Below are 23,608 nucleotides of genomic sequence, written 5' to 3' on the forward strand. Positions count from 1 at the left end.
CGACAGAGAATGAGATGGTTGGATGGCTTCACCTACTCTATGGACGTGAATTTGAGTAAACTCTGGGAGTTGGTGATGGACAGGGAGGCCTGGTGTGCTGCAGTCCATGGGGTCGCAAAGAGTTGGCATGACTGAGCAACTAAATTGAACTGAACTTGTGTGCTGCAGCATGAGGTATACAGCTCCACTTAATTAAGTTTTCTTGCCAAAGTTTTCTTGATCCCAAGTCCAGTCAAGCCTTTAGATCTATCCTTCAGTTTACAGAGGCTGGAGGAATCAGTTAAACAACACCCCCCAAGGAGACAATTGAATAAATCAAGAATGTGAGACAGTCTATAAGACAACTGGTTTTACAGAAGATAAGATGGAAAGATTAAGGGAAAATGATGTGGTAACAGAGTCATGTGGTGATTGTTGTAAATTTAAAAAAAAATGTTTTTAAAAGAGACTTCCCCAACAAATGCTTGACTTTATTTTGATTCTGAAACAAAACAAAAACAAAAAAACTGTTCTTATAGACATCGGAGGATAACTGGGCAAATTTGAAAATGGACTAGTATTAGATGATGTTAGGCAGTTATTACATTTGTTCAGTGTAATACTGTATGATGGCTATGAATGAAAGCATCTTTAGACTCTGGAGAAATGTCACCCTCTTCAATAAATGGTTTTGGGGAACATGTCTAAACTACCTGCTAAAGAATCAAACTGGACTACCACTACAAACTCTCATACCATGTTACAAAAGAAGTTCAAAACGGATCAAAGACTTGAATGTAGGGCCTGAAACCATAAAACTTCTAAAGGGAAGCTTAGGCAGTATGCTCTCTAACATAAGTCTTAGCAATATTTTGGAGGGTATGTCTCCTCAGGCAAGGGAAACAAAATATAAGCGAATGGGACCTACTCAAACTTAAAAGCTTTTGTACAGCGAAGAAAACTGGCAACCAAATGAAAAGACAGCTTACTGAATGGGAGAAGATATTTGCAAACTATATTTGGTAAGAGATTAATATGTAAAATATACAGAGGACTCCTACAACTCAACTTCAAAAACCCAAACAACCCAATTAAAAAATGAGCAGACGCTCTGAATAGACATTTTCCCAAAAAGACTTACAGATGGCCACCAGACATGTAAAAAGATGCTCAATATCATCTTTTCCCCTGATGATCCCTAATCATCAGGGAAAGGCAAATAAAAACCACCATGTTTTATCACCTCACACTGTCAGAATGGCTATTATTTAAAAAATATTTAACAAGTAACGAGTGCTGGCAAAGGTGTGGAGAAAAGGGAACCCTTGTGCACTGTTGGTAGGGATGTGAACTGGTACATCCACCATGGGAAACAGTATGGAAGTTCCTCAAAAAAGTAAAAGTGGAGCAGCCCCGTTTGAGCCGGCAGTCCCACTTCTGGATATTTATCTGAAGAAAACGAAAACGCTAATTCAAAAAACAAATCTGCAGCCTCATGTTCACTGCAGCATTGCTTACGATAGCCAAGACATGGCAACAGCCTAGAGGCCCACTGAGAGATGAATGGATAAAGAAAACATAGACTATTACTCAACCATAAAAAGGATGGCGTTTTGCAACACGGATGGACCCAGAGGGTATTCTGCTTACTGAAGTAAATGGAGAAAGACATGAAAGAAAGTACGTTACCACTTACCTGTGGAATCTAAAAAAACGAGCAAACATAACAGAAACAGAGTGACAGATACAAAAACAAACAGGTGGCTGTCAGAGGGAGACAGGAGCCGGAAGGAAGAAATGAGCCGCGAGGTTAAGAGGTTCAGGCTTCCAGTTGCAAAATAAATTAGTCATTGGTATGAAGTGCAGAGTGTGGGGAATAGAGTAATTATGTAACATCTTTGTATTGTGACAGATGGTCACTAGACATTTTGTGGCGAACATTTTGAAATCTATAGAAGTATCAAATCTCCATCTTGTTGCACAGGAACTAGCAGTGTTGAGGTCAATTACACTTGAAGAACAAATTCATAGAAAAGCAGATCACAGTTGTGGCAGGGGGCAGTGGCAGCGGGGGGAGGACTAGGGTGAAGGTAGCCAGTGGTTACAAGCATTCAGTTAGAAGACAGATGAGTCCTAGAAACTGTAATGTACGTGACACATATAATTAATACTGCTCTACCTTACATATAAGTTAAGAGAGTAACTCCTAAGAGTGCTCATCACAGGAAAAAAGAATTGTTCTATTTCTTTACTTATGTATCTATGAGATGACAAATGTTAACTAAACTTATTGTAGTCATCATTTCATGATGTATGTAAGTTGAATCATTGTGCTGTACACCTTAAACTTACACAGTGCTCTGTATTAATTAGATCTCAATAAAACTGAATGAAAAGAAACAGATTTTGGAGAAGAGTTAAGAATCTGTAAATTTCTTCTGAAATGGTAAGAACAGGAAAGAAAGCCCCCCCCTCCCAAAGTAATAAACTTTGATATGCACACACACAAACACATTTACATATATGTACCTGTATATCTGACATGACTGAAGCAACTTAGCATAACACATCTATATACCTATATATAAAAGCAGACTGTTGTTATTGTTCAGTCATTAAGTCGTGCCCGACTCTTTGAGACCCCATGGACTGCAGCACACCAGGCTCCTCAGTCCTCCGCTATCTCCCAGAATTTGCCTAGATTCATGTCCAGTGAGTCAGTAATGCTATCTAACCATCTCATCCTCTGCCACCTCCTTCTCCTTTGGCTTTCAATCTTTCCCAGCACCAGGATCTTTTCTTCTTTGCATCAGGTGGCCAAAGTATTGGGAGTTTCAGCTTCAGCATCAGTCTTTCCAATGAATATTCAGGGTTGGTTTCCTTTATAAAGGCAAGTAGACACAGGTTGGGCTTCCCCAATGGATCAGCAGAAAAGAATCCACCTGCAATGCAGGAGCCCCAGGAGAAGTGGGTTCAATCCCCCAGAGGAGAGCATGGCAACCCATTGCAGTATGCTTGCCTGGGAAATCCCAGGTGCAGAGGAGCCTGGCGGGCTACAGTTCACAGGGTCGCAAAGAGTTGGACACGACTGCAGGAACTTGGCACACGCACACAAAGTTAATTGTTGAATGTTGGTGAGAAGTACATAGGTGTGTATTGTACTACTATTCCTACTTCTGTTGTGTATCTGAAAACATTTCCTTAAAGGTTTTAAAAGGCTGAGTTGAGTTAATGTTGTTGCCCACCAACGCTTCCAGAGCACCACCCACACTTCTTTGCCTGCCAAGAGACGCCTTCGACCAGCTGGTGTCCCTTCCTTTCTAGCCTCTCCACCTCTCTTGCCTTGATGCACTCCATGCTCCAAGCTGATCCCTGTGTCTGCACCACCTTTGCGCTCTCCTTTCCCTCCCTCCACAGAGTCTGCTCTGAGCTTTCTGCCCAGAAGACCACCGCTTCCTCGGGACTCGGGATTCCTTGTCATGCTCACTGTCTTGCTTTGTAACTGTGTTCCTACCATACCACCCCTCCTCGGGGTGAGTTCCCCGTGTGTGACCTGCATCTCTTTCATCTCTGGTTTCCTCATGACAGCCCACAGCCTGTTACCGAGTGGGTGAGCGGTTCGGCTGCTTGCCGAACAAAAGCCAATAAATAGGCCAGGTTGGTGGAAAGGGAAGTTTGCTTTATTTCAGATGCCAGCGACCAGGGGTGCAGGGAGGGCGGTGGACATCTGTCCAGAGGCTGATTCTCCAGCCCCCGCCCCTACAAGCAGGGAGTGAGAGCTGTTATAGACAGAGCAGGGGGCCGGGCGTGCTACATGCAGAAACAGCACAGTCAGCTCGAACAGTCCTCTTCAGATTGCTCATCGGTGGTCTGAGCAGCATCATCTTTGTTGTTTTAGGTACGGTTAATCATCCGTTCCGTTCCATTTGTTCCTACACTTTTTGAGGCCAGTTTTCGGAGCTGTGGCTGCTCACGTCCTGGGTACAGTCTGATCATCGTGTAGTTAACTTGGTGTTTCAGTTTCCAACTGGTGTTTCAGTATCGATAAGACAGCTCACAGGATATGGCTTTGAATATTATCTGTAGCCCTTGAGAAAGAACTAAAGTCCTTGACTTTGCTCAATGACATTGTTATTCTTTAGTCTCCTTTGACTGTTTCCCTTTGTTTTCACATCTTTCACTTCTCTGATTAAACATATTCTTTGACTAAGGTTTTCCACAGGCGAAAGGCATGCTGGAGGGGAGGCAATAGAGTCCTGCTCCGTCTCAAGCCCAGCAGGTTCATCATTTCACAAATATGAATTGGGCATCTCCCGTATAATCCCCAGGCTTTCGTCAAGTGTTGGGGGCAGAGTAATGAATGTATGGATATGCTCTGGTATTAAACCAGAAGCATACAAATGAATATATATAGTATATGCAGTATCTGCATGGGCTTCCCAGGTCGTGCCGTGGTCAAGAATCTGCCTGCCAATGCAGGAGATGCAAGAGATGCGGGCTACATCCTGGGTCAAGAAGATCCCCTAGAGGAGGAAATGGCAAGCCGCTCCAGTACTCCTGGCCTGGAAAATTGCCCAGACAGAGCAGCCTGGTGGGCTACAGTCCATGGGGTCGCAAAGAGTCGGCCGTGACTGCGTGCACACGCACACACTTGCACAGAGAAAATATGGACGGTAACGATATACCTGAAGTAACCTGGAGGCCCACCAGGGCGCTGGGAAAGAACAGCAGGTGCAGCCTGTCCCAAACAGGGATAAACTCTCTTGAAGCACCTGGGGGCTGGAGAGGACTTAGAAAGAGAAATGAAAGGATGGGGATAGTCTTTCTTCTGTGAAGAAAGAAAAGAGAGGCAGTACCTGAGGCACAGGGGTTAGAGGTGGAGAAGGCAGGTGCGAAAGGCCTGCAGGGCCTCCTGAGGAGCGTGGGCTTCATTTCAGGAGCAAAGGGAAGCAACTAAAGGCGCGCAGCGTGCGTGCTGTGTCACTTCAGTCATGTGCGACGCTCTGCGACCGGATGGACTGTGACACACAAGGCCCCTCTGTCCACCGGCTTCTCCAATCTAGAGTACTGGAGCGAGTTGCCGCGCCCTCCTCTAGATCTTCGCCACCCAGGGATGGAACCTGTGTCTCTTGTCTCCTACTTTGGCGGGCGGGTTCTTTACCACTAGCACTGCCTAGGAAGCCCCGGGGTTAGGACAGTGACCCCGTTTTCAAATTTTTTTTTTTTTTGCCTCACTGCACTGTTTGTAGGATCTTGGCTCCCTGGGAGTGAGAGCCCTGAGACTTAACCACTGGACCACCTGGGAAATCCCTAGAGTTCACTCTTGATACTGTACATTCCGTGAGTCTTACAAGTATGTACCGACATGTATACACCATTATAGTTTCATACACCATAGTTTTGGGACTTTGTTGGCGACCCAGTGGGTAACACTGGGATTCCTTGAAGGCAAGGGGCACAGGCTGTAGCCTGGGCGGGGGAACTAAGAGCCCACGTGCCCTGGGGCGCGGCCGAGTCAAACAAACCTGCCTCTTCATACAGAACAGTTTCCCTGCTCTCAAAATCCTCTGTGCGTGTTCATCCCTCCCTCCTTCCTGCTGGAGCCCTGGTGACCAGTGATCTTCCTACTGTCTCCGCAGTTTTGCCTTTTCTCAGAACGTCATATAGTTGGAGTCACACAATATGCAGCCTTTTCAGATTGGCCTTTTTCACTTAGTCACATCCATTTACGGTTCTTCCATGTCTTTTCATGGCTTGATGCTTTGTTGCTGTTTCTTAGTTGCTAAGTCGTGTCTGACTCTTTGCTGCAACCCTATGGCCTGCAGCAAGCCAGACTCCTCTGTCCTCCACTATCTCCAAGAGTTTGCTCAAATTCATGTCCATTGAGTTGGTGATGCTATCTAACCATCTCATCCTCTGCCACCCCCTTTTCCTTTTGCCCTCAGTCTTTCCCGGCATCAGGGTCTTTTCCAATGAGTCAGCTCTTTGCATCAGGTGGCCAAAGTATTAGAGCTTCTGCTTCAGCATTAGTCCTTCCAGTGAATATTCAAGGTTGATTTCCTTGGAAATCAACTGGTTTGACTGATTCGACTGGTTTAGGATTAACTGGTCCTAACCTTCTTCTTGCAGTGCAAGAGACTCCCAAGAGTGTTCTTCAGCACCACAGTTAGACTCTCAAGAGTGTTCTTCAGCACCACAATTAGAAAGCATCAATTCTTCAGCCTTCTTTATGGACCACCTCTCACATCCGTACATGAGTACTGGAAAAACCATAGCTTTGACTAGACAGACTGTCAGCAAAGTGATGTCTCTGCTTTGTAATATGCTGCCTGGGTTTGTCATAGCTTTCCTTCCAAGGAGCAAGCGTCTTCATATTCATGGCTGCAGTCACCGTCCACAGTGATTTTGGAGCCAAGAAAAAAAAAAATCTGCCACTGCTTCCATTTTCCCCCCTTCTATGTGCCGTAAAGTGATGGGACCAGATGCCATGACCTTAGTTTTTTAAATGTTGAGCTTTAAGTCAGCTTTTCCACTCTCTTTCACCTTCATCAAGAGGCTCTTTAGTTCCTCTTCACTTTCTGCCATTAGAGTGGTATCATCTGCATATCTTTGGTTATTGGTATTTCTCCCAGCAGTCTTGATTCCACCTTGGGATTCATCCAGCCGGGCATTTTGCATGATATACTTTGCATAGAAGTTAAATAAGCAGGGTGACAACACACAGCCTTCCATGATCCTTTCCAAGTTTTGAGCCGGTCAGTTGTTTCATGTCTGGTTTTGTTTCTTCTTGACCCGAGTACAGGCTTTTCAGGATACAAGTAAAGTGGTCTGGTAGTCCCATCTCTTTAAGAATTTTCCAGTTTGTTGCAGTTCACAAAGTCAAAGGCTTTAGCATAGTAAATGAAGCAGATGTTTTTCAGGAATTCCCCTGCTTTTTCCATGATCCAATGAATGTTGCAATTTGATCTCTATTTTCCTTTGCCTTTTCTAAACCCAACTTGTATATCTGGAAGCTCTTGATTCAAGTACTGATGAAGCTTAGCATGAAGGATTTTAAACATAACCTTAATAGCACGTGAAATGAGCACAATTGTATGGTAGTTGCAACATTCTTTGGCATTGCCTTTATCTGGGATTGGAGTGAAAACAGAACTTTTCCTGTCTTATGGATCCTGCAGAGTTTTACTCAAGGCTTGATGGTGGTTTAGTCCCTAAGTTGTGTTGACCTCTTGTGACCCCATGGACTGTAGCCCGCCAGGTTCCTCTGTCCATGGGATTTCCCAGGCTAGAATGCTGGAGTGGGTTGCCATTTCCTTCTCCAGGGAATCTTCCTGACCCAGGGATCAAACCTGGGTCTCCTGCATTGCAGGCAGATTCTTTACTAACTGAGCCACCAGGGAAGCCCATCATGGCTTGATAGATGATCTCTTTTCAGCACTGACTAATATTCCATTGCCTGGATGGGCCACAGTTGATCTTTTCACCTACTGAAGAACAACTTGGTTGTTTCCAAGTTTTTCTATTGTGAGTAAAGCTCCTATAAACATTACTGTGCATGTTTTTGTGTGGATTTAGCTTTACACATACTTGGGTAACTTTCATGCTTTTTTTTTTTTCCGTCATTCTCCACATTGTCACTGGCTTGCTCTCCCAACTGTTGCCAAATAATAGTTTCATATGCAGATTTTATCAGTGTGATCAGTCCAGGTATTGGGTTTCCCAGTTTTACCTTTTTTATAATCAAAACAAAAAATTCTTACTGGAAAAAAGTAATTCGTGATTTCAAAGGACAACATTGTGTCCCCCAACCAAATGAAGCAGAAATTCTAGTTTGTTTAAGTCAGGTTCGCCTCGTAAGTTAATTGAGGCATGCTCCCAGGGACAACACCTGTGAGGGGGTGAAGGAAACAGGATCAGAGGGAGAAGTTGAACCAAGAGGCACTTACAACAGAAGCCTCAGCTCTGGGGAAATCTGAACTTGGGTTGGTCTGTTGCAGGTGTGCAATCTTGAGACAAAACAGCTGGGTGCTTATTCCGCAGAACAGTCATAGCATGCGGGGCACGTGGAAGGAGCCAGAACTGCCTCCCAGCCCTTTGGTCTTCATCTCGCATTCACGTTTGCGCAGCAGGATGATGAAATTTACTGAAACTAGGAAAGTGCAGAAGTGAGGACAGATTCCCCAGCGGGGCCTCGGGGGAGGTCACTCAACTCTCTGCTTGTGGTTTACAAGGGAACTGGGTGCGACCAGAGAGCAAAGACCACATTCTCTGTGTATTTTACAGACAATCACACAGGGATTGATTGTAAATTTTTAAAAGGGGAGCTGCATACTAGCTGGGGAAATTCACATCCCTAACTTCTTAGCAGGGGGCACTATTGACTGATCAACACTACAGTAAGTTCCCCTACGTACAAGTGAGTTCTGTTCTGAGAGCACATTTGTAAATCCAATTTGTAAGTACAACACGGTTAGTCTAGGTACTCACCTAATACAATCTGCTGTCATACTGTGCTGTAGTCGGTTTATAATACTTTTCACACAAATAATTCATAAAAAACAAAGACAAAAATAAACATTTTTAATCTTGCAGTGCAGTACAGTACCTTAGAAGTACAGTGAGTGTGAAGTTATTCAGTCATGTCCCACTCTTTTCGACCTCACGGACTGTCGCCTACCAGGCTCCTCCATCCATGGGATTTTCCAGGCTAGAGTACTGGAGGGAGTTGCCATTTCCTCCTCCAGTACAGTAGTACAGTAAACAACAGCTGGCACGCAGGGGCTGGCATCAAGCGAACAGGCGGGAAGAGTCACTGACGGAGGAGGAAGATGAGGGTGGAGACGGCAGAGCTGAAGGGTGGGCAGCAGTAGGAGACGAGGGACGAGCTGCAAGCATGTTCATGCCTGACCTTGACGGCATGGGTCCTGGTTCCTCGCTGGATTCAATTCCATACCTACCCTCTTGAGAAGAGCGATCCAGGGCTGTGGGGGTCTCTCTTCCCCGTCTTAGGTGACGCGGCAGTGCTGGATTACATTCTGCATGCCTGTGGCAGCCCTTGTGCACCGTTCTGCGTTTGGATCCTGGGCCCGAGGGCCCGAGAAACTAACACTGTGGCTCAAACAAAGGCAATCCCCTGGCCATTTCCTGTCCTGAATCTGCTGGGTTCTTCACTTCTTCTTCCTCCTGTCTCTCTCCATCCCTCCCCTGGGCACATTCATGTCTTTGAAAGTTCACAACTTAAAGGTTCCTACGTAGGGGCCTTACGTATTCATTACCACAAGTCTATCTTTACAGCACGTGACTCACCCGAGTGGGACCCACACACACCTTCCTGGGGGTATGACAAACCTGCAAATACTGGGACTTCGTATGAAGCACAAACAGACGAGTTGAGCGAGCGAGCGTCGACTCTTACTGCATGCTAAGCACATCTACAAATGCAATTTCCTTTATTCTTTGTCACTGTGCCAGTTGTTGTACCACCCCACCTACAATTTTAAAAACCGAGAATCAAACAAGCAAAATATCGTATAAAAGCAAAGCCAGCATTCCAACGTAGATACGAAAAGGTCTTCAGCCTTGGCAGGCTTCATATAACTGGTGCCTGGGAATCTTTTCTTCTCTTAAGGACAGAAACTATTCAAAGAATTAAATCCGGCTTCATAAACACAACAAACTGGTGTTTGGTTTAAATGTAACAGAACTACTGTGATACTTTTATCTTTAAAAAGTATCATGAGCCTGCCCCTGTTCCCCTTTCTCCCAGGGGCATATACTAAGATTTTAACCAACCTCTTCAGGCTATACAGAGCCTTCTGTTGCATACCAGCTAATCATGCACTGTACTTCAGAGAAAACGGAGGCTGTGTGTGAAGAACTCCTTCAAATTTGTAATAATTTTTTGTAAAAGATCATTCAAAAAATGTTTTTCCCCAATAGCACTTAATGAACTCTCATGTTGAATGGCTGAAAAAAAAATCCTTTGTAATGATTCAGATTAGGTTTATTTGCAAGTACAAGTGCAGGCACTTCAGTCGTGTCCAACTCTTTGCGACCCCGTGGGCTGCAGTGCGCCAGGCTGCTCTGTCCATGGGATTCTCCGGGCAAGGATACTGGAGTGGGTTGCATTTCCTCCTCCAGGGGATCTTCCCAACCCAGGTATTGAACCTGAGTCTCCTGCACCTCCCACATTGGAGATGGATATTTACCACTGAGTCACTGGGGACAGAGGCCCAACTTATGTTGGTTTAAACACAGAAGAGTTTATTCTCACACCTAAAGACATTTAAAAAATAATAATAAAAGAAATTCAGAGGTAGGCAGCTCAGGATTGGTTTGGTAGTTCACTGAAGTCTTCTCAAAGCCTCCTTCTCTCTGCTCCACTGTGCACTGTTACTGTCGTTGAGATTATTTTTTGCCCCAAGATGGCTGCTGGAGCTCCAATCATTGTATTTGCATTCTAGGCAGCAAGAAGAGGAAAGAAAGGAGGACAAATAAGTATTTCCTTTCTTTTAAGGAGCATTTTTGGAAGTTCCATACAAGGTGTCTGCTTCTCTGTTAGATGGAGAAACATTGGGAAATGACTGTGATTCAGGTTTTCTTTTTCTGCCACTCACTCACTACAGTGTTGGACAAATCATGTCCATGCTCTCTCCCTTTCCTTCCTTTAAATACAAACCAAAATCTATTCATTATAAAAGATACAAGGGTTCAGAAATGCAAATATAGAAAAGGAAATTCTCCTTAACCACACCTTCTAGACATGACCATTGTTAACAGCTTGATATATATTCTTCTACTATCCTGTGGATTTTTAAAAATTAAAAAAAAGTCAATGATAAGATGTTTGACACTTGCTAGTTTGCCAGGACTGTCCTAACAAAGTACCACAGACAGGGTGGCTTAAACAATGAAAGTGTGTTTCCTCACAGTTCTGGCACCTGGACGTCTGAAGTCCAGGTGTGAGCAGCGCCAGTTTCTCCTGACAGCTCACAGTGGAGATGGCCGTCTTCTGGGGTCTTCACAGGCAGGCTCCCTGTGCCTGTGCTCCCATCACTGCTGCCTGTAAATACGCTGCTCATACAGGATTAGAACTCACCCTAATGACTTCATTTATTTACTTATGACTTCATTTCAAATTCATCTTTTTTTGTTCTTTTGAACTCTCTATTCTGTATTGGCGTGTAGCTGATTAATGATGTGAGTTTTAGGTGAATGTGAAGGGGCTCAGCCACACATAGCCATGGGTCCAGCCTCCCCAGACTGCCCTCCCATCCAGGCTGGCCCAGAACATTGAGCAGAGTCCCCTGTGCCAAACAGTAGGTCCCTGTTGGTTATTATTTTAAATACAGCAGCTTGTACATGTCCACCTCAAACTCCCTGACTACCCCTCCACCCCTTGTCAAAGGCGCTGTCCCCAGACAGTCACACGCTGAGGCGGGGTGCTAGGGCCACACCTTGGGCTTTGCGGCCGTTGTTGAATGGTAGGGACTTAGTGTTGTTTCTGCAGCACAGGAAAACTGAAGCAGTGACACATGCATACATACACATCCACATATGTACTCAACGTCTTTTTCACATTCTATCCCCTTATGGATTATTACAAGATATTGAACGTAGTTCCCTATGCTATATGGTAGGCTTTTTTTTTTTTTTAATCTATTTTATACAGTAGTGTGCATGTTATTCCCAAATTCCTAATTTATTCCTCCCCAGCCCCTACCCAGCAAAGTGACTTTAAAAATAGTTTTGTCCTTTTCCTTAAAAACTCTGCCAAGCTTTTCCTTACAGACTCTGCGAAGGCTTTCCGCGGCAATGTGAGTAAAGCCCTTCAAGGCAGTGTGGTCACTCCATTCCAGCGACATTAACCTGTCACAGTCCTGAGAACTCCCCACCCATTCTCGTCGCGGGCAGAGGTCACCTTCTTCATCCTGCTTGGGATGGTCCGCCCAGCCCTCCGCGTGGCGTCGTCTTAGTGTCCATGTGTCCGCTTCAGTGTCACCTTCTCGCCCAGGCCTTCCGCGGCCTATCTACAGTACAGAGCCCCATCTCTCCACTCTTCCATCCTCTTGCGCTCTCCTTTTAGTGTCCATGTGTCCACTTCAGTGTCACCTTCTCGCCCAGGCCTTCCGCGGCCTGTCTACAGTACAGAGCCCCATCTCTCCACTCTTCCATCCTCTTGCGCTCTCCTTTTAGCGCTTGGCACCAACAACCCCCCAGAGCGGAGCCTTTGTCACCTCTGTGCCTAGTAACGCTGGACATTCACAACAGCTTGTCTGCTTGCTGTATCACATTGTTTCCGACCTAGGGGTTGCTGTGATACAGTGAGTGACAATGTGTTTGAAATGGGCCTTGCACACACAGGTGAGTTCACACCATTAAGGTCTGTCCTCTTGGTTTTGAGGATCTGAATAATCCTGTCAAGCTGTTTCTTTGTGGCCCAACTATTTTATGAAAAGATGTCAGTTGGACGCTTGCTTGGTGTGGCCTGTGTGCTGGGAACTGGGGCGCGGGAGGGAATGAGGACTGGTGCCTTCGTGGAGCTCCCGTATTAGTGCAGGGAACTGACAAGTGAACTGACTGCCTGGGGCTGAATGTATCTCATATAAACAATGCATTTCCAAATACTGAGATGGAAGTGTGGGAGCAAATCTTTTTTAAAATCTCCTCTTCAAAACGCTTAAACCAAAAGGACCATACAGATGCCGGACAGCTGCCTTTCTGAAATTCTGATCCTTGTATATTGTAATGGACCCCGATAGTTAAGACCTGAATCACATTTTTGACACTACTGAGAGGGAATTATTTAATCTGCCTACTGGAAATGAAGGCATTAAAACCCAATCAGAAGAGTTTGCAGATGTGTCCTTAAATGCTTGCAGCTTCTCAGTTGCTGCTCCATGAAACATTTATCCAGAAGCAGGAGCCTTCTTGTAGCCACGATGCTGGATATGGAGTTTGAAACTTCCGGTCTTAAACCGGAGCCCTTATTAGCTGGATGGTCTTGCTAATCTCGTTTGGGTACTGTACAATTATAGCTGCCCATTCTAATATTTCAAAGGGTAATAGAGAAGAGTTGAGTTATAAAATGAACGTCAGTGCTCTCTGTACACTATAAAAAGAGCTATAGAAACACGGACAGCATATTAAAAAGCAGACATCACTTTTCCGACAAAGGTCTGCACAGTCAAAGCCATGGTTTTTCCAGGAGTCATGTAGGGGTGTGAGAGTTGGACCACAAAGAAGGCTGAGCGCTTAAGAACTGATGCTTTTGAACTGCGGTGTTGGAGAAGACTCTTGAGAGTCCCTTGGACTGCAAGATCAAAGCAGTTAGTCCAAAAGGAAATCAACCCTCAATATTCACTGGAAAGACTGATGCTGAAGCTCTAATATCTTTGGCCACCTGATGCAAAGAGCTGACTCATTGGAAAAGACCCTGGTGTCACAAAGATTAACAGCAGGAGGAGAAGGGGACGACAGAGGATGAGATGGTTGGATGGCACCGCTGACTCAATGGATGTGAGTTTGAGCAAGCTCTAGGAGATGGGGATGGACAGGGAAGCCTGGCGTGCTGCAGTCCATGGGGTCGCAAAGAGTCGGACACGACTGAGCAACTGAACGGCCATGGTGGGTTTACCTCTGCTCACTGCTGGACGAACAAGAATGAGTTGGCGAAACTACCTGAGGATGGAATCTGTTAACAGGGGAGCAGTTAAAGTACGGCGTGCGGCGGAGTACCGCGCAATCTCTAAATAAACCGAGGTGCCTCTCTGTGGACATGTAAGCACATCCACGATGCGTCAGGGAAACCCAGCATCTACCACAATGTGCACTGCATGTGCGTCGAGAAACCACTTGGAGGACAACGTATCAGGCTGTCAGCCAGGCTTTTTCTGGGGGTGGAATCCTTTAGATCGGTACTAAATCGTAAGCGACTTAAGAGATGCTCTACTCACAACAGGGAAAGTACACACATCACTGATTACCTCGTCCCCGTCTAGACGTTTCCTAGGTCTCGGGCTTGATTTCGGTTAACAGTTACCTTGGCTCGAACTTGGCTGAACTGCGGAGCTAGAGTCACGGTGAGTAAACAGGCTCCTTGGAAGTCTTTCATGCCACATTCTCAAGATAAAAGGCAAAGCTGAGGCTGTTAGGTGACCTGCAATCTATTCACAACTGCGCCTCTACTTCAAGGTTAATGGCCAAAACTACGCTACCTGTGGCCTTAACACACTAGACCTGCTGCCTGAAACCCGTTTTATTTTCTTAAGGATCACGCCAACATACTTAAACATAGCTGGGTGAGGAGAAGTGTAAAGATGTCTTCCACTATTTCCCCACCTGGACTTTTCACACAAAGGACTTCACTGCTCTCCACAGGAAGAGGGCAGTTGGTGGTCTGCATCAAACTCAGAAGATCATCGTGGCCTTCCTGGGACAGACAGGGTAGCTCTGGTGAAAGCCAGCTGGCTGGTACTCAGGCCACAACGGACCTGAGCAGATTTTCTGTGTGGATGGAGCTGAGACCCACCCATTTTGATTCAGCAGTCAGCGAGGAAAAAATGCAATTTCTGTAAATATAGAAACTCACTGGGAGATATGGCTTGGACTTAAAGTGGTCCTTTGATTCCTCAACTGTTTAACAGTGGAGTTTTTAAGCGTTTAACAGTGCAATACCTGACCACGCCTCATAGGATAACTGCCTTGCTTTCACACTTTTTTCAGCCCATTCATCTTTCAAAGTCAAATACACAGGCTCTGAAATCAAGCACAACTGTATCGGATATTCTTGCCCTACTAGCACTTCTCACTAGAGGGTAGGGGGCTGTGATTTTTAGCAGTTTTTAGAGAATAACCCCCTTTTGGTTCTAATAGCAATACATGAAGACTGAAGACAATCTGGACAATGGAAACGAGGAACCATCACCTAAATTCTCCACAAGCCTCCCCCTTAGAGGCAGCCACCGCCCTCCAATCGCCCGGGATTGTATCCCTTCTTCCATCCCCCGTGCCCGTATGAAGTCATATACATATAAGGGACTTACTTACACTCAACTTTATACTCCAAGTGCTTTCTGATGTAACTAAGCTCTTCAAAAATAGTATTTCTTCTCAGAATATAAGCAATGCTTGCTCTCTACGGAAGATTTGGAGAAAAAAGAAAGCAAAAGGAGGCTCCCCGTGGTCCTGCCGCTGAGAGATGCACGTCTTCAGGGCAACACCCGCAGGAGCACTGCTCTCGCTCAGCCGCGTCCAATTCTCTGCGACCCACGGACTGCAGCCCGCCAGGCCCCTCTGTCCACGGGATTCCCCAGGCTAGAGTACTGGAGTGGGTCGCCATGCCCTCCTCCAGGGGACCTTCCCGACCCAGGGATTCAATCTCTATCTCCTGCATCCACTGAGCTACCTGGGAAGCATATTCTCCCAATTTCTTCCCCATCACATATACATTTTCATAAAAGAACTGCATTCCAAGCATATATACTTTCTGCGTTCCCCCACACTAGACCATAAACACTTTTCATGATTAAATATTATACCTGTCCATGACACACAGATTATTACTTAGCCACTAGTGAGCATTTAGGTTATTTCTAATTTTCCTATTACAAATGATGCTGTGTTAAGTTTGAAATAGCTAACATGAATTTACTACAAAGAATTACCCCCCCCCCAAAAAAAGAATTACCAATTTTTTCTTACCTCTTCTGAGAAGATATAAATGAAAGCTAAGGAAATACTAACCATGAGGGCAGCTTAAGGTCAAACTGGGCTTTGTGAAGTTTCTTAACTAAACTCTCAGCTGCCTAGAGATGAGGAAGGTGAACTGTGGTCTATCCACTGAATTTTCTAATTCTGCTCTGCAGTTAAAAGTTGGGGGTGGAGGGCAGTGACTGTTGAAAGCATCCTAGCTTTTCTTTTTAAAAATATGCATTTATTTATTCATGGCACACAGGATTGGACCAGGGATCGAACCCGTTTCCCCTGCACTGGAATTGCAGTTTCAGTCACTGAACCATCAGGGGAGGCCCACACCCTAGGTTTTTTAAGGAAAGTTATGTAAACTTAAGATCTTTATCTGTCTCCCTTATGACAAAATAAGAGATAAAAACATCACGTGATACCATCCTCACCAATTCCCAGCACCAAGAGGTCTGCTGATCTATCTAAGTACGCTAGAAACACATTAAAAGGCATGTTTAGGAGAAACAAGCAGGAATGTTGGCACATATTTTTTTTTCAAGTATACAATTTGTTTTTATTTACAATACCCTATAAAAATGTAAATTTAGAAACTTTTTAATTAAAACCAAACAAAAAAGATAAAAGCACAGAAGAGAAGAGATAATCATCGAGCCTTCACTTGATCGGCTGTGAAGGGAAGGCAGGGGGTGATGGCAGAGGGGAGGAGGGGGCGCGCAGGGCACAGCGGGGAGAAGTACAGGCGGAGAACAGGAGGGCCTCACTGCTGTAGGATACATTTATGTGCAAAACGTTCATTCGCGTATTAAATACCATAACCTGCCCCCCTCCCTCCTACATTCAGAAACGTGAGAGCAGCGAGGTGTGCTCAGGACAGGCCGGTGAGATCAATCAGATGCTATCTGCTCAGGGCTGGCATCACCAGTGACCCGGGCCCGCATCCGGGTGACTGCGGAGCGGGAGAGGGTGGTGACTGCAGAGGGGGGAGAGGGTGGTGACTGCGGAGTGGGGAGAGGGTGGTGACTGCGGAGAAGAAGAGGGTGGTGACTGCGGAGCAGGAGAAGGTGGTGACCGGGGCACAAGCCGCCCAGGCCGGACACAGACCCAGGCCCTGGCTGCACCAAGGGGCTAGGGCAGCGCTTCCACGTGCGGTGCAGAGGGATCGAGGGGCGGAGCGACGGCCTGCGTTCACGTTCGGAGGTCCCCCCAGGACACCAAGTACAAACAGGGAAGGAGACGTCAGAGAATGGCTTACTGCAGCGGTCTCAGGAAGACAGAACGAGCGCGCTGAAGCTGCGCGGTGGAAGCAGGCTCCAGGCCGGCCGTCTCCCACAAGCCTCCGCGCACCTGAAGGCACGGGCTCAAGTAGCCGCGGCTGGAGCAGGACCCAGGCTAACTGTGTGCCGTTTCCACCGCGGTGGACAGAACCGAAGGAAACCCGAGTGGGGAGGAGACAAGGAACGGCTCAGCTGAGAGCTGGGCACCGGCCAACTGAGAGCTCTGAGTTTATTACACGTGCTGCATACCCTACATTTTATTAGAACAAGTAGAACCCACCAAATTAATCAGAAGATGGATGAGGAACAGATTAAAAACACATCAGCTGGTTTGTGGTTAGAGAAGGGATGGTGTGCCAAGTAAATTTCTCAGTCTAAACTCATTCTTTAAGGACCCTTTGGAGACCACATAAACATACGTATCGGGGTGTGTGTGCGCACATATATACTTATATTTCTACTTCATCAGCTTTCCTACAGTCATATTAATAAGGGGCGATGAGGGAAGGAATTCTGTGGCAGGCTACAACCTACTCTGAGCTAGAGCGGTGGTGGGGGATGAAGGGAGAGGTTATGGTTGTGTCTCAAGGGCAAAGAAAAGGCAGTATGGAGAAGAATCGAGTAAGGTGGGACATGCAGGACTGTCACACGGAAGGTAAGAAAACCAGCAGAAGTGTGAACCCAGCCACATTTCACAGAGCAGTGGGGAGTACCTGGCATTCAGAGGCAACCCCTGTGAATGGGACTCGGTCCCACCAGACGCTCTGGGGAGTGAGCTCCCTTCCCTCCCTCGTTTAAAACAACACTCCATGGGTGATGGCAGCAGAGCGGGAGGCAGCCAAGAGGAGGCACAGGGCGTGCGTGGAGGCCTTTACCGTATCCCCTGAACTAGCCTACGGCACAAAGAGAGAGAGGAGACCCGTGTGAATGAGTTCAGAGAGCAGTCATCTGCACCAGAACCCCAGCCCGTGTGACCTCTCCTATCGGTCACTGAGAGATCTGGACCCCAGCTGGAATTTCACTGGGCGGGTTCTGCTGTGGCCACAGTGCTTTACACCCAGCAGACACTCGTGTATCTCACAGAAGTCTTTAATCTCTTCCACTGGATTCATGACGTCTTATGCCCCTTCCACCCCCAGCCTCCTCAACGTAACTTCTAAAGTGCCAACTTCAGTGAGATGTGGAATTCTCCTGTTTCCAACTTACTGCAGTTTTGTCTCCAGCAAGTTCAGTTTCTGTCGGTCAACGTAACGAGAAAAGAGGGATACTAGGTTTGTGGGTATAGAGATTGGCTTGGCCAGGCCCGTCTGGGGAATCCGCAAAAGTTCTCGGGTTGCCACAAACATCACCTCCGTCCTAACAGGGAAAACCGATAATAATAATAATGTAAGAAAAGGAATGAAAAAGAAGACCTGAAAGAACTTCAAAGAAGAAACATGGCCCAGACTGACCATGGGTTGCTTTGCGCCAATTCTGAAGCGGCGTCTGAGCTCTGTAGGTCTTCCCCGCGGCTCAGGACGACGAGAAGCAGGGACAGGCCAAACTGCGAGAGGAGAAAGGAGAGGAGACAGAGGGCGTGAGACACCGCGCCGGCCGACGGGGGGCCAGGCGGTCGAGGGGGCGGCGCTGAATGTAGGCACCCCTCGCCGTGCTGCTCTGAGCCCGTGCAGAGCCCAGAGGGGTCCCTCCAGACTCAGCAGCTCAGGCTCTCTCAAGGGCAACGGCTCCCCCATCCCACCCTTCGATGAAAAGCGGACTCTTCCCTGCCACAAGATGGGCAGGGGGTAGCTTTTCTCCTATTTACTAGAACAGAAATAGAAGGGAAAGTTACATGAAGACAAATTTTGATACAGAAAATTAAAGTATATAGAAAAAACAAAAAAATAGAGTTTGAATTAAGAAAACAGGTGTTAAAGCCCTGTGGGAAAATAAAAAGAAATGGAAGGATTAGGCTATAAAGAAAACATTTCCTTAAAAAATGACATACGTATCTGGAAATATAAAGGCTTAGAGGGTGTTAATGAGAGTTTAAAAGATAAAAAAAGAGAGAGGATAAACAGATTCATCTACCATATCTAGGACTGTTAAAATTTAGCAACATGCTGCAGAGAGATATATAAATATTTATTTTACTCCGTGGGCAGTAAGAGCAGAAAACGTGGACTCTAAAGGGGCACAAACATGGCCAAAACTGAGGTTAAACGCGTGAATCATGGCTATCGCGGCCCGTGACGAGAAGCTGGGCAGATTCTGGGATTCCACCCCCCCTTTCTGAGTTCACCTCACAGAGGATAACCTTGCCTTTCCACAAAGTTCCCTTCATGTCACTGTCAGAAAAACAACAGGTTACATAATCTCGTCTGACTTCAGGCTTTTTGACTGCCTTTATCAAAATTAAAGCTAAGAGACCAAATAACGAGGAAGGCACACAACTTTGGGACCCCTGTCTTGCGTCCCAAGGCACCGCCACCCTCTCAGTCTCTGAGGCGCTCACTGCCCTTCGAGCCAGGCTCTCCAGGTTTTCAGGTGCCAGAAGAAAACCCGCCTCGGTCTCCTTTTCCCTTTACTGTTAACGGATGGTCCCGAGTGAGCGCCACTGTGTACCCAGCATTAAACTGCAACATTCACAGCTGCCTGCTCGTCTAAGTGACGCTGCCATCACCTCCACTTTACAGATCAGGAAACCGTGGCTCAGCAAAGCAAAATGATCTGTTCATGGTCACAAACCTAGGACGCGGCCGACGAGGAGTGGAAACCTGCTCTGTCTAAAAGCTTATCACTCTCCTTCTATATTTATGCTTCCCCTGGGAGTCTCTGGATCTTTAGTCTGATATAAACGAAATATGAACTGGGATGTCTTATGACAGAGACTGCTCATTACCTACCTAATCCTCTCTCCTCCTACTAGATCTGACTTCACCCGTGGTGACAATGGCGTGAACTCAGAGATGTTTCCAGCTTTCCCTGCACTCAGGTGTGGCGTGAGACTAAGAGCTGGCCATTGAGATTAAGTAGAAGTCGGTGGTTAGAGCTCCAAGTGAGGAGGCCAGCTCCCCCACACCCTTCAGCCCTCTAAACCCTCCTCTCCTGATGCAGAGTGGAGCCCTAAATTCCACACCCACTGAGGACGCAAGCGTGGCAGCTGCTGCTGGGATGGCACAGCGGGGGACCAAAGGAGTCTGTACCCCGACACACACCGGGTTTTCTCCATGTGAGGCACAGAGCACCCTGTCTTGTGAAAATCACTACCATCTCCAGCTTCTGTCACCACGAGCTTAATGGAGCTCCCCGCTGAGGTTACAGCTCCAACCCCCTCACCCTCCTGTTTCCCGCCAAGACAGCCACAGCGGCCATCATTTGTACCCATACCTCGGACTGAGAAGGCTCGCAGGGCTCAGGGCTCACCTTGTTCTGGAGCACGGCAGAGAGGTGCGGGTTGGACGGAGCTGGGGCCGCTGCACTCTGAGGTAGGTTCATCAGCTGCTGCAGAAGGCTGGTGACGGTCACTGGTGGAAGATGGTAGAGGAGGAGAGAGAAGGGACTCAATAGGCATGGCAGCACCTACCGAAAAACAGAACGGACAGGCCATCACAGTCTGGTTAACTGCTACTTCAGCTATACCCATTAGTGGGCAGGGACGGAGGGGTACCCACTGCCCCAGGCAAGATGTAACAAAGGAGCCTGACAAGTCTGGCAGATACTGTCAGCATCTCAGCAGCAGATTCCACGGTAACTGCTGAGAATTTTTTCCACTCGTACAGGAACATCATTACTTGTGTGAAGCAAGGGGGCAAAATCACTTCTCAAATACAGAGCAAGATACATGACAGAATATCGGTATTCACTGTACAAGTACTCAGATGCTCACACTGTACCGGCACTATGGGCTAAAAGCACATGGTGAAGAGGACAGACCCTCAGGCTCCAAGACACAGAGAAGCCGTGAGTAAACTGCCAGCTTAACTGCTGTGCGAGGCAGTCTAACATAGGTAAATTCCTAGAGTCAGAGAGTTACTGAGAAGTATTTTCAGACTTAATGGTATCTTGATTTATCTTTATAAAAGCTCAACGAGGAAACAGAGAAATGATCAATCAATGTTTATAGATCAGAGAAGCTAAGTGATCAGAAACCCAGACTTTGGTTACAAAGCTAGTAGCCAGAACCAGAATTCAAGGCTATTGGATTCCAGCCTGCTAGTTCACTCATTCTGCTTTGCCATAAGGCCCAGGCTGGGAAACTAAAATACAGAGCTACTGGTGTAACTGGGTTATGACGCTTGAAATCAAGGGTGCTTCCAGCACTCAATGTCCACAGCATAAAAAATGAAGGCTGGTTCTACTTTAAGTAGCATTCAAGAATAGAGAAGACTCCTTTTCATGATAGACTATTCTAAATAAACAGAGCTTTAAAAATTAAAGCATTCTTGCATGCGTGCTAAGTCACTTCAGTTGTGTCCAACTCTGTGCGACCCTATGGACTGTAGCCCACCAGGCTCCTCTGTCCATGGGATTCTCCAGGCAAGAATGCCCTCCTCCAGGGGATCTTCCCGACCCAGGGACTGCACCCGTGTCTCTCACGTCTCCTGCACTGGCAGGCGGGTTCTTTACCGCTAGCTCCCCCTGGGAAGCCCAGAGCATTTTCAAACACACACAGAAGTGCACACAACGGTATAGTGAAGTCCACGTACCCACAACCCAACTTCAACAATTCAGTCAGTAACAGGGTGCCAACCTCATTAAATCTATGTTCTTCCCATGTCACATCATCTTTGTCATAAATAGCAATAGTTCAATTCTGTCACAATATTATCGTACCTGTGGAAGTTTAACTCCTTAATGATCATCTAATATCCACTCCAAACTCAAATTAGTCCAACTGTCTCAGAAATGTCTAGGAGCCGATTTGTTCTAACGATGATTCAAATCGGATCCACACGCTGCATGGTGGCTCTAAGGCTTTTAGAATCTGTTAACAGGTCTTCTGTCACTTGCCCATCTCCTTTTCTCGTGCCATTTTATTTGAAGAAACTGGGTCATTTGTCCCATTGTTTGAATCTCGCTAATGGCACCTCTGTGGTATCACTTAAGAATGACCCAATCTTCAGTCTTTCCCCCATAAAAACTAGTAATTAGGATCAGAGGTTTGACTGAACTCGAGTTCAGCAGAGGGGGCAGGGCGGTGCGCAGCAAGGACACCCATGGAGAGCTGAGCACTCCCTCCGCGCGGGGTCAGGAAGCACGCAGTTGCACTGCTCCCCTCAGTGGGGCTGGCGGTCGTCTGGGGGTTCAGGTGTGGCCAGCCTGCCCCAACCAAAGAAATGAGAAAATCCCCATTCGCCTCTGGCCCACGCTTTTAGCTCCAGTAATGGCTGCTGCTGAGACAGACTGTTTTTTCCATTAGGAGCTTGTAAAACGGCAATTTTCTCATTTCTTTGGAATTTATTAGCTGAAATTCTATAAAGGAGAACTTCCTAATATCAACACTCTAGTCTCCTTGACATTTGGCTGTAATGAGGCATGATAAATGTTTCTTTTCCTTTACTTACCACTTTTCAGAATAATGAGTTGATGACCAAGCAATCTCTACATTTTTTTCATATCATTATGAACTCATTAAACATATCCGATCTACAGCAATCCACTGGTGTTAATTTTTGTTTCTGACACAAATTATCCCATTGTGACAGAAAGGAGGTTCCTTCAAGTTGGTCTGTGCGTCTTTTACACAGAACCATAGTAATCTTTCAGCTTTCTTGGTTTCTGACATGATACTCCATGATTATCTTGTACATTTTATGCCTCAGACCTGGAACCTGCTATTACTTCAAACAAACAGTATTTAGAGATGTGGTCTATTACTCTTTAACACATACAGGTAAAATCTTAGCCTCTATATTCAACCAAGTTTTCCTCACTAGCACGTAAGCTCCACTACAGCAGGCCTCTCTGGGTTCCTAACTCCTAGCACCAAGAATTAGGTGCTATACTTATAGGATCTATATAACAGTGCCTGGGACATAGAAGTGCTTAGTATTTGCTGAGTAAAGAAATTCTTTCAATTCTATTATTTCAGAAAGAATAATTTTCACTCATAAATGAGTAAAAGAATAAATTTCACACGGGTTCATTCGCATGAATTCTATTACTTTGAATCTCATACTTAATGATATTAGCCCTTTGCGCTAACCGTATCAATTTCTTGCTTTGAACTTCTAATACTATTTCGAATTTTGCTAATCTTTCAAGGATCGTGATAGGAATAAGCAGAGAACAGTTCTTACAAACTTGATACTCATGCTTCAGATTCTAGCCCACGGCTCCCCAGTGGCTCAGCAGTACAGACTGTGCCTGCTAGTTCAGGAGACGTGGGTTTGATCCCTGGTGCAGGAGGATCCCACACGCCTTGGAGTAACTATGACAGTGAACCCCAACTACTGAAGCCCACACCCCCGAGAGCCTGTGCTCCGCAACAAGAGAAGCCTGAGCACCGTAACTAGAGCGGCCCTGCTTGCCGCGACTAGAGGAATGCCCGTGCAGCAACAAAGACCCAGCACAGTCAAACATAAATAAAATTTAAAATACTATGATTAATAATAAAGAAAATGAAACCCACAAATTCTAGCCCAGTTTAAACTGCTTAAAAGCACTGG

At 46.2% G+C, this 23,608-nt stretch overlaps 1 protein-coding gene across 9 annotated transcripts in view; it reads right to left on the reverse strand.

The window, feature by feature from the left end:
* Nucleotides 1–8,545: 8,545 nt before the first annotated feature.
* The window catches only part of PATL1 (PAT1 homolog 1, processing body mRNA decay factor), a 35,940-nt gene continuing 20,877 nt past the window's right edge, over nucleotides 8,546–23,608 (reverse strand). For 7 of the 9 annotated variants that reach the window (XM_061381617.1, XM_061381620.1, XM_061381615.1 and 4 more), the window contains 4 exons: nucleotides 20,364–20,519; nucleotides 18,410–18,501; nucleotides 18,165–18,314; nucleotides 16,263–17,851 (listed from right to left, as the gene is read on the reverse strand). In XM_061381617.1, the coding sequence (XP_061237601.1) occupies nucleotides 17,830–17,851; nucleotides 18,165–18,314; nucleotides 18,410–18,501; nucleotides 20,364–20,519 (420 nt within the window). In that variant the 3' untranslated portion in view covers nucleotides 16,263–17,829. Of the gene's footprint in view, nucleotides 10,439–16,262; nucleotides 17,852–18,164; nucleotides 18,315–18,409; nucleotides 18,502–20,363; nucleotides 20,520–23,608 lie in introns of those variants that run through there. The other 2 variants (XM_061381616.1, XM_061381621.1) reach the window with 2 other exon arrangements.

The sequence above is a fragment of the Bos javanicus genome, chromosome 15 (genome assembly GCF_032452875.1).
Source record: "Bos javanicus breed banteng chromosome 15, ARS-OSU_banteng_1.0, whole genome shotgun sequence".
NCBI lineage: Eukaryota > Metazoa > Chordata > Mammalia > Artiodactyla > Bovidae > Bos > Bos javanicus.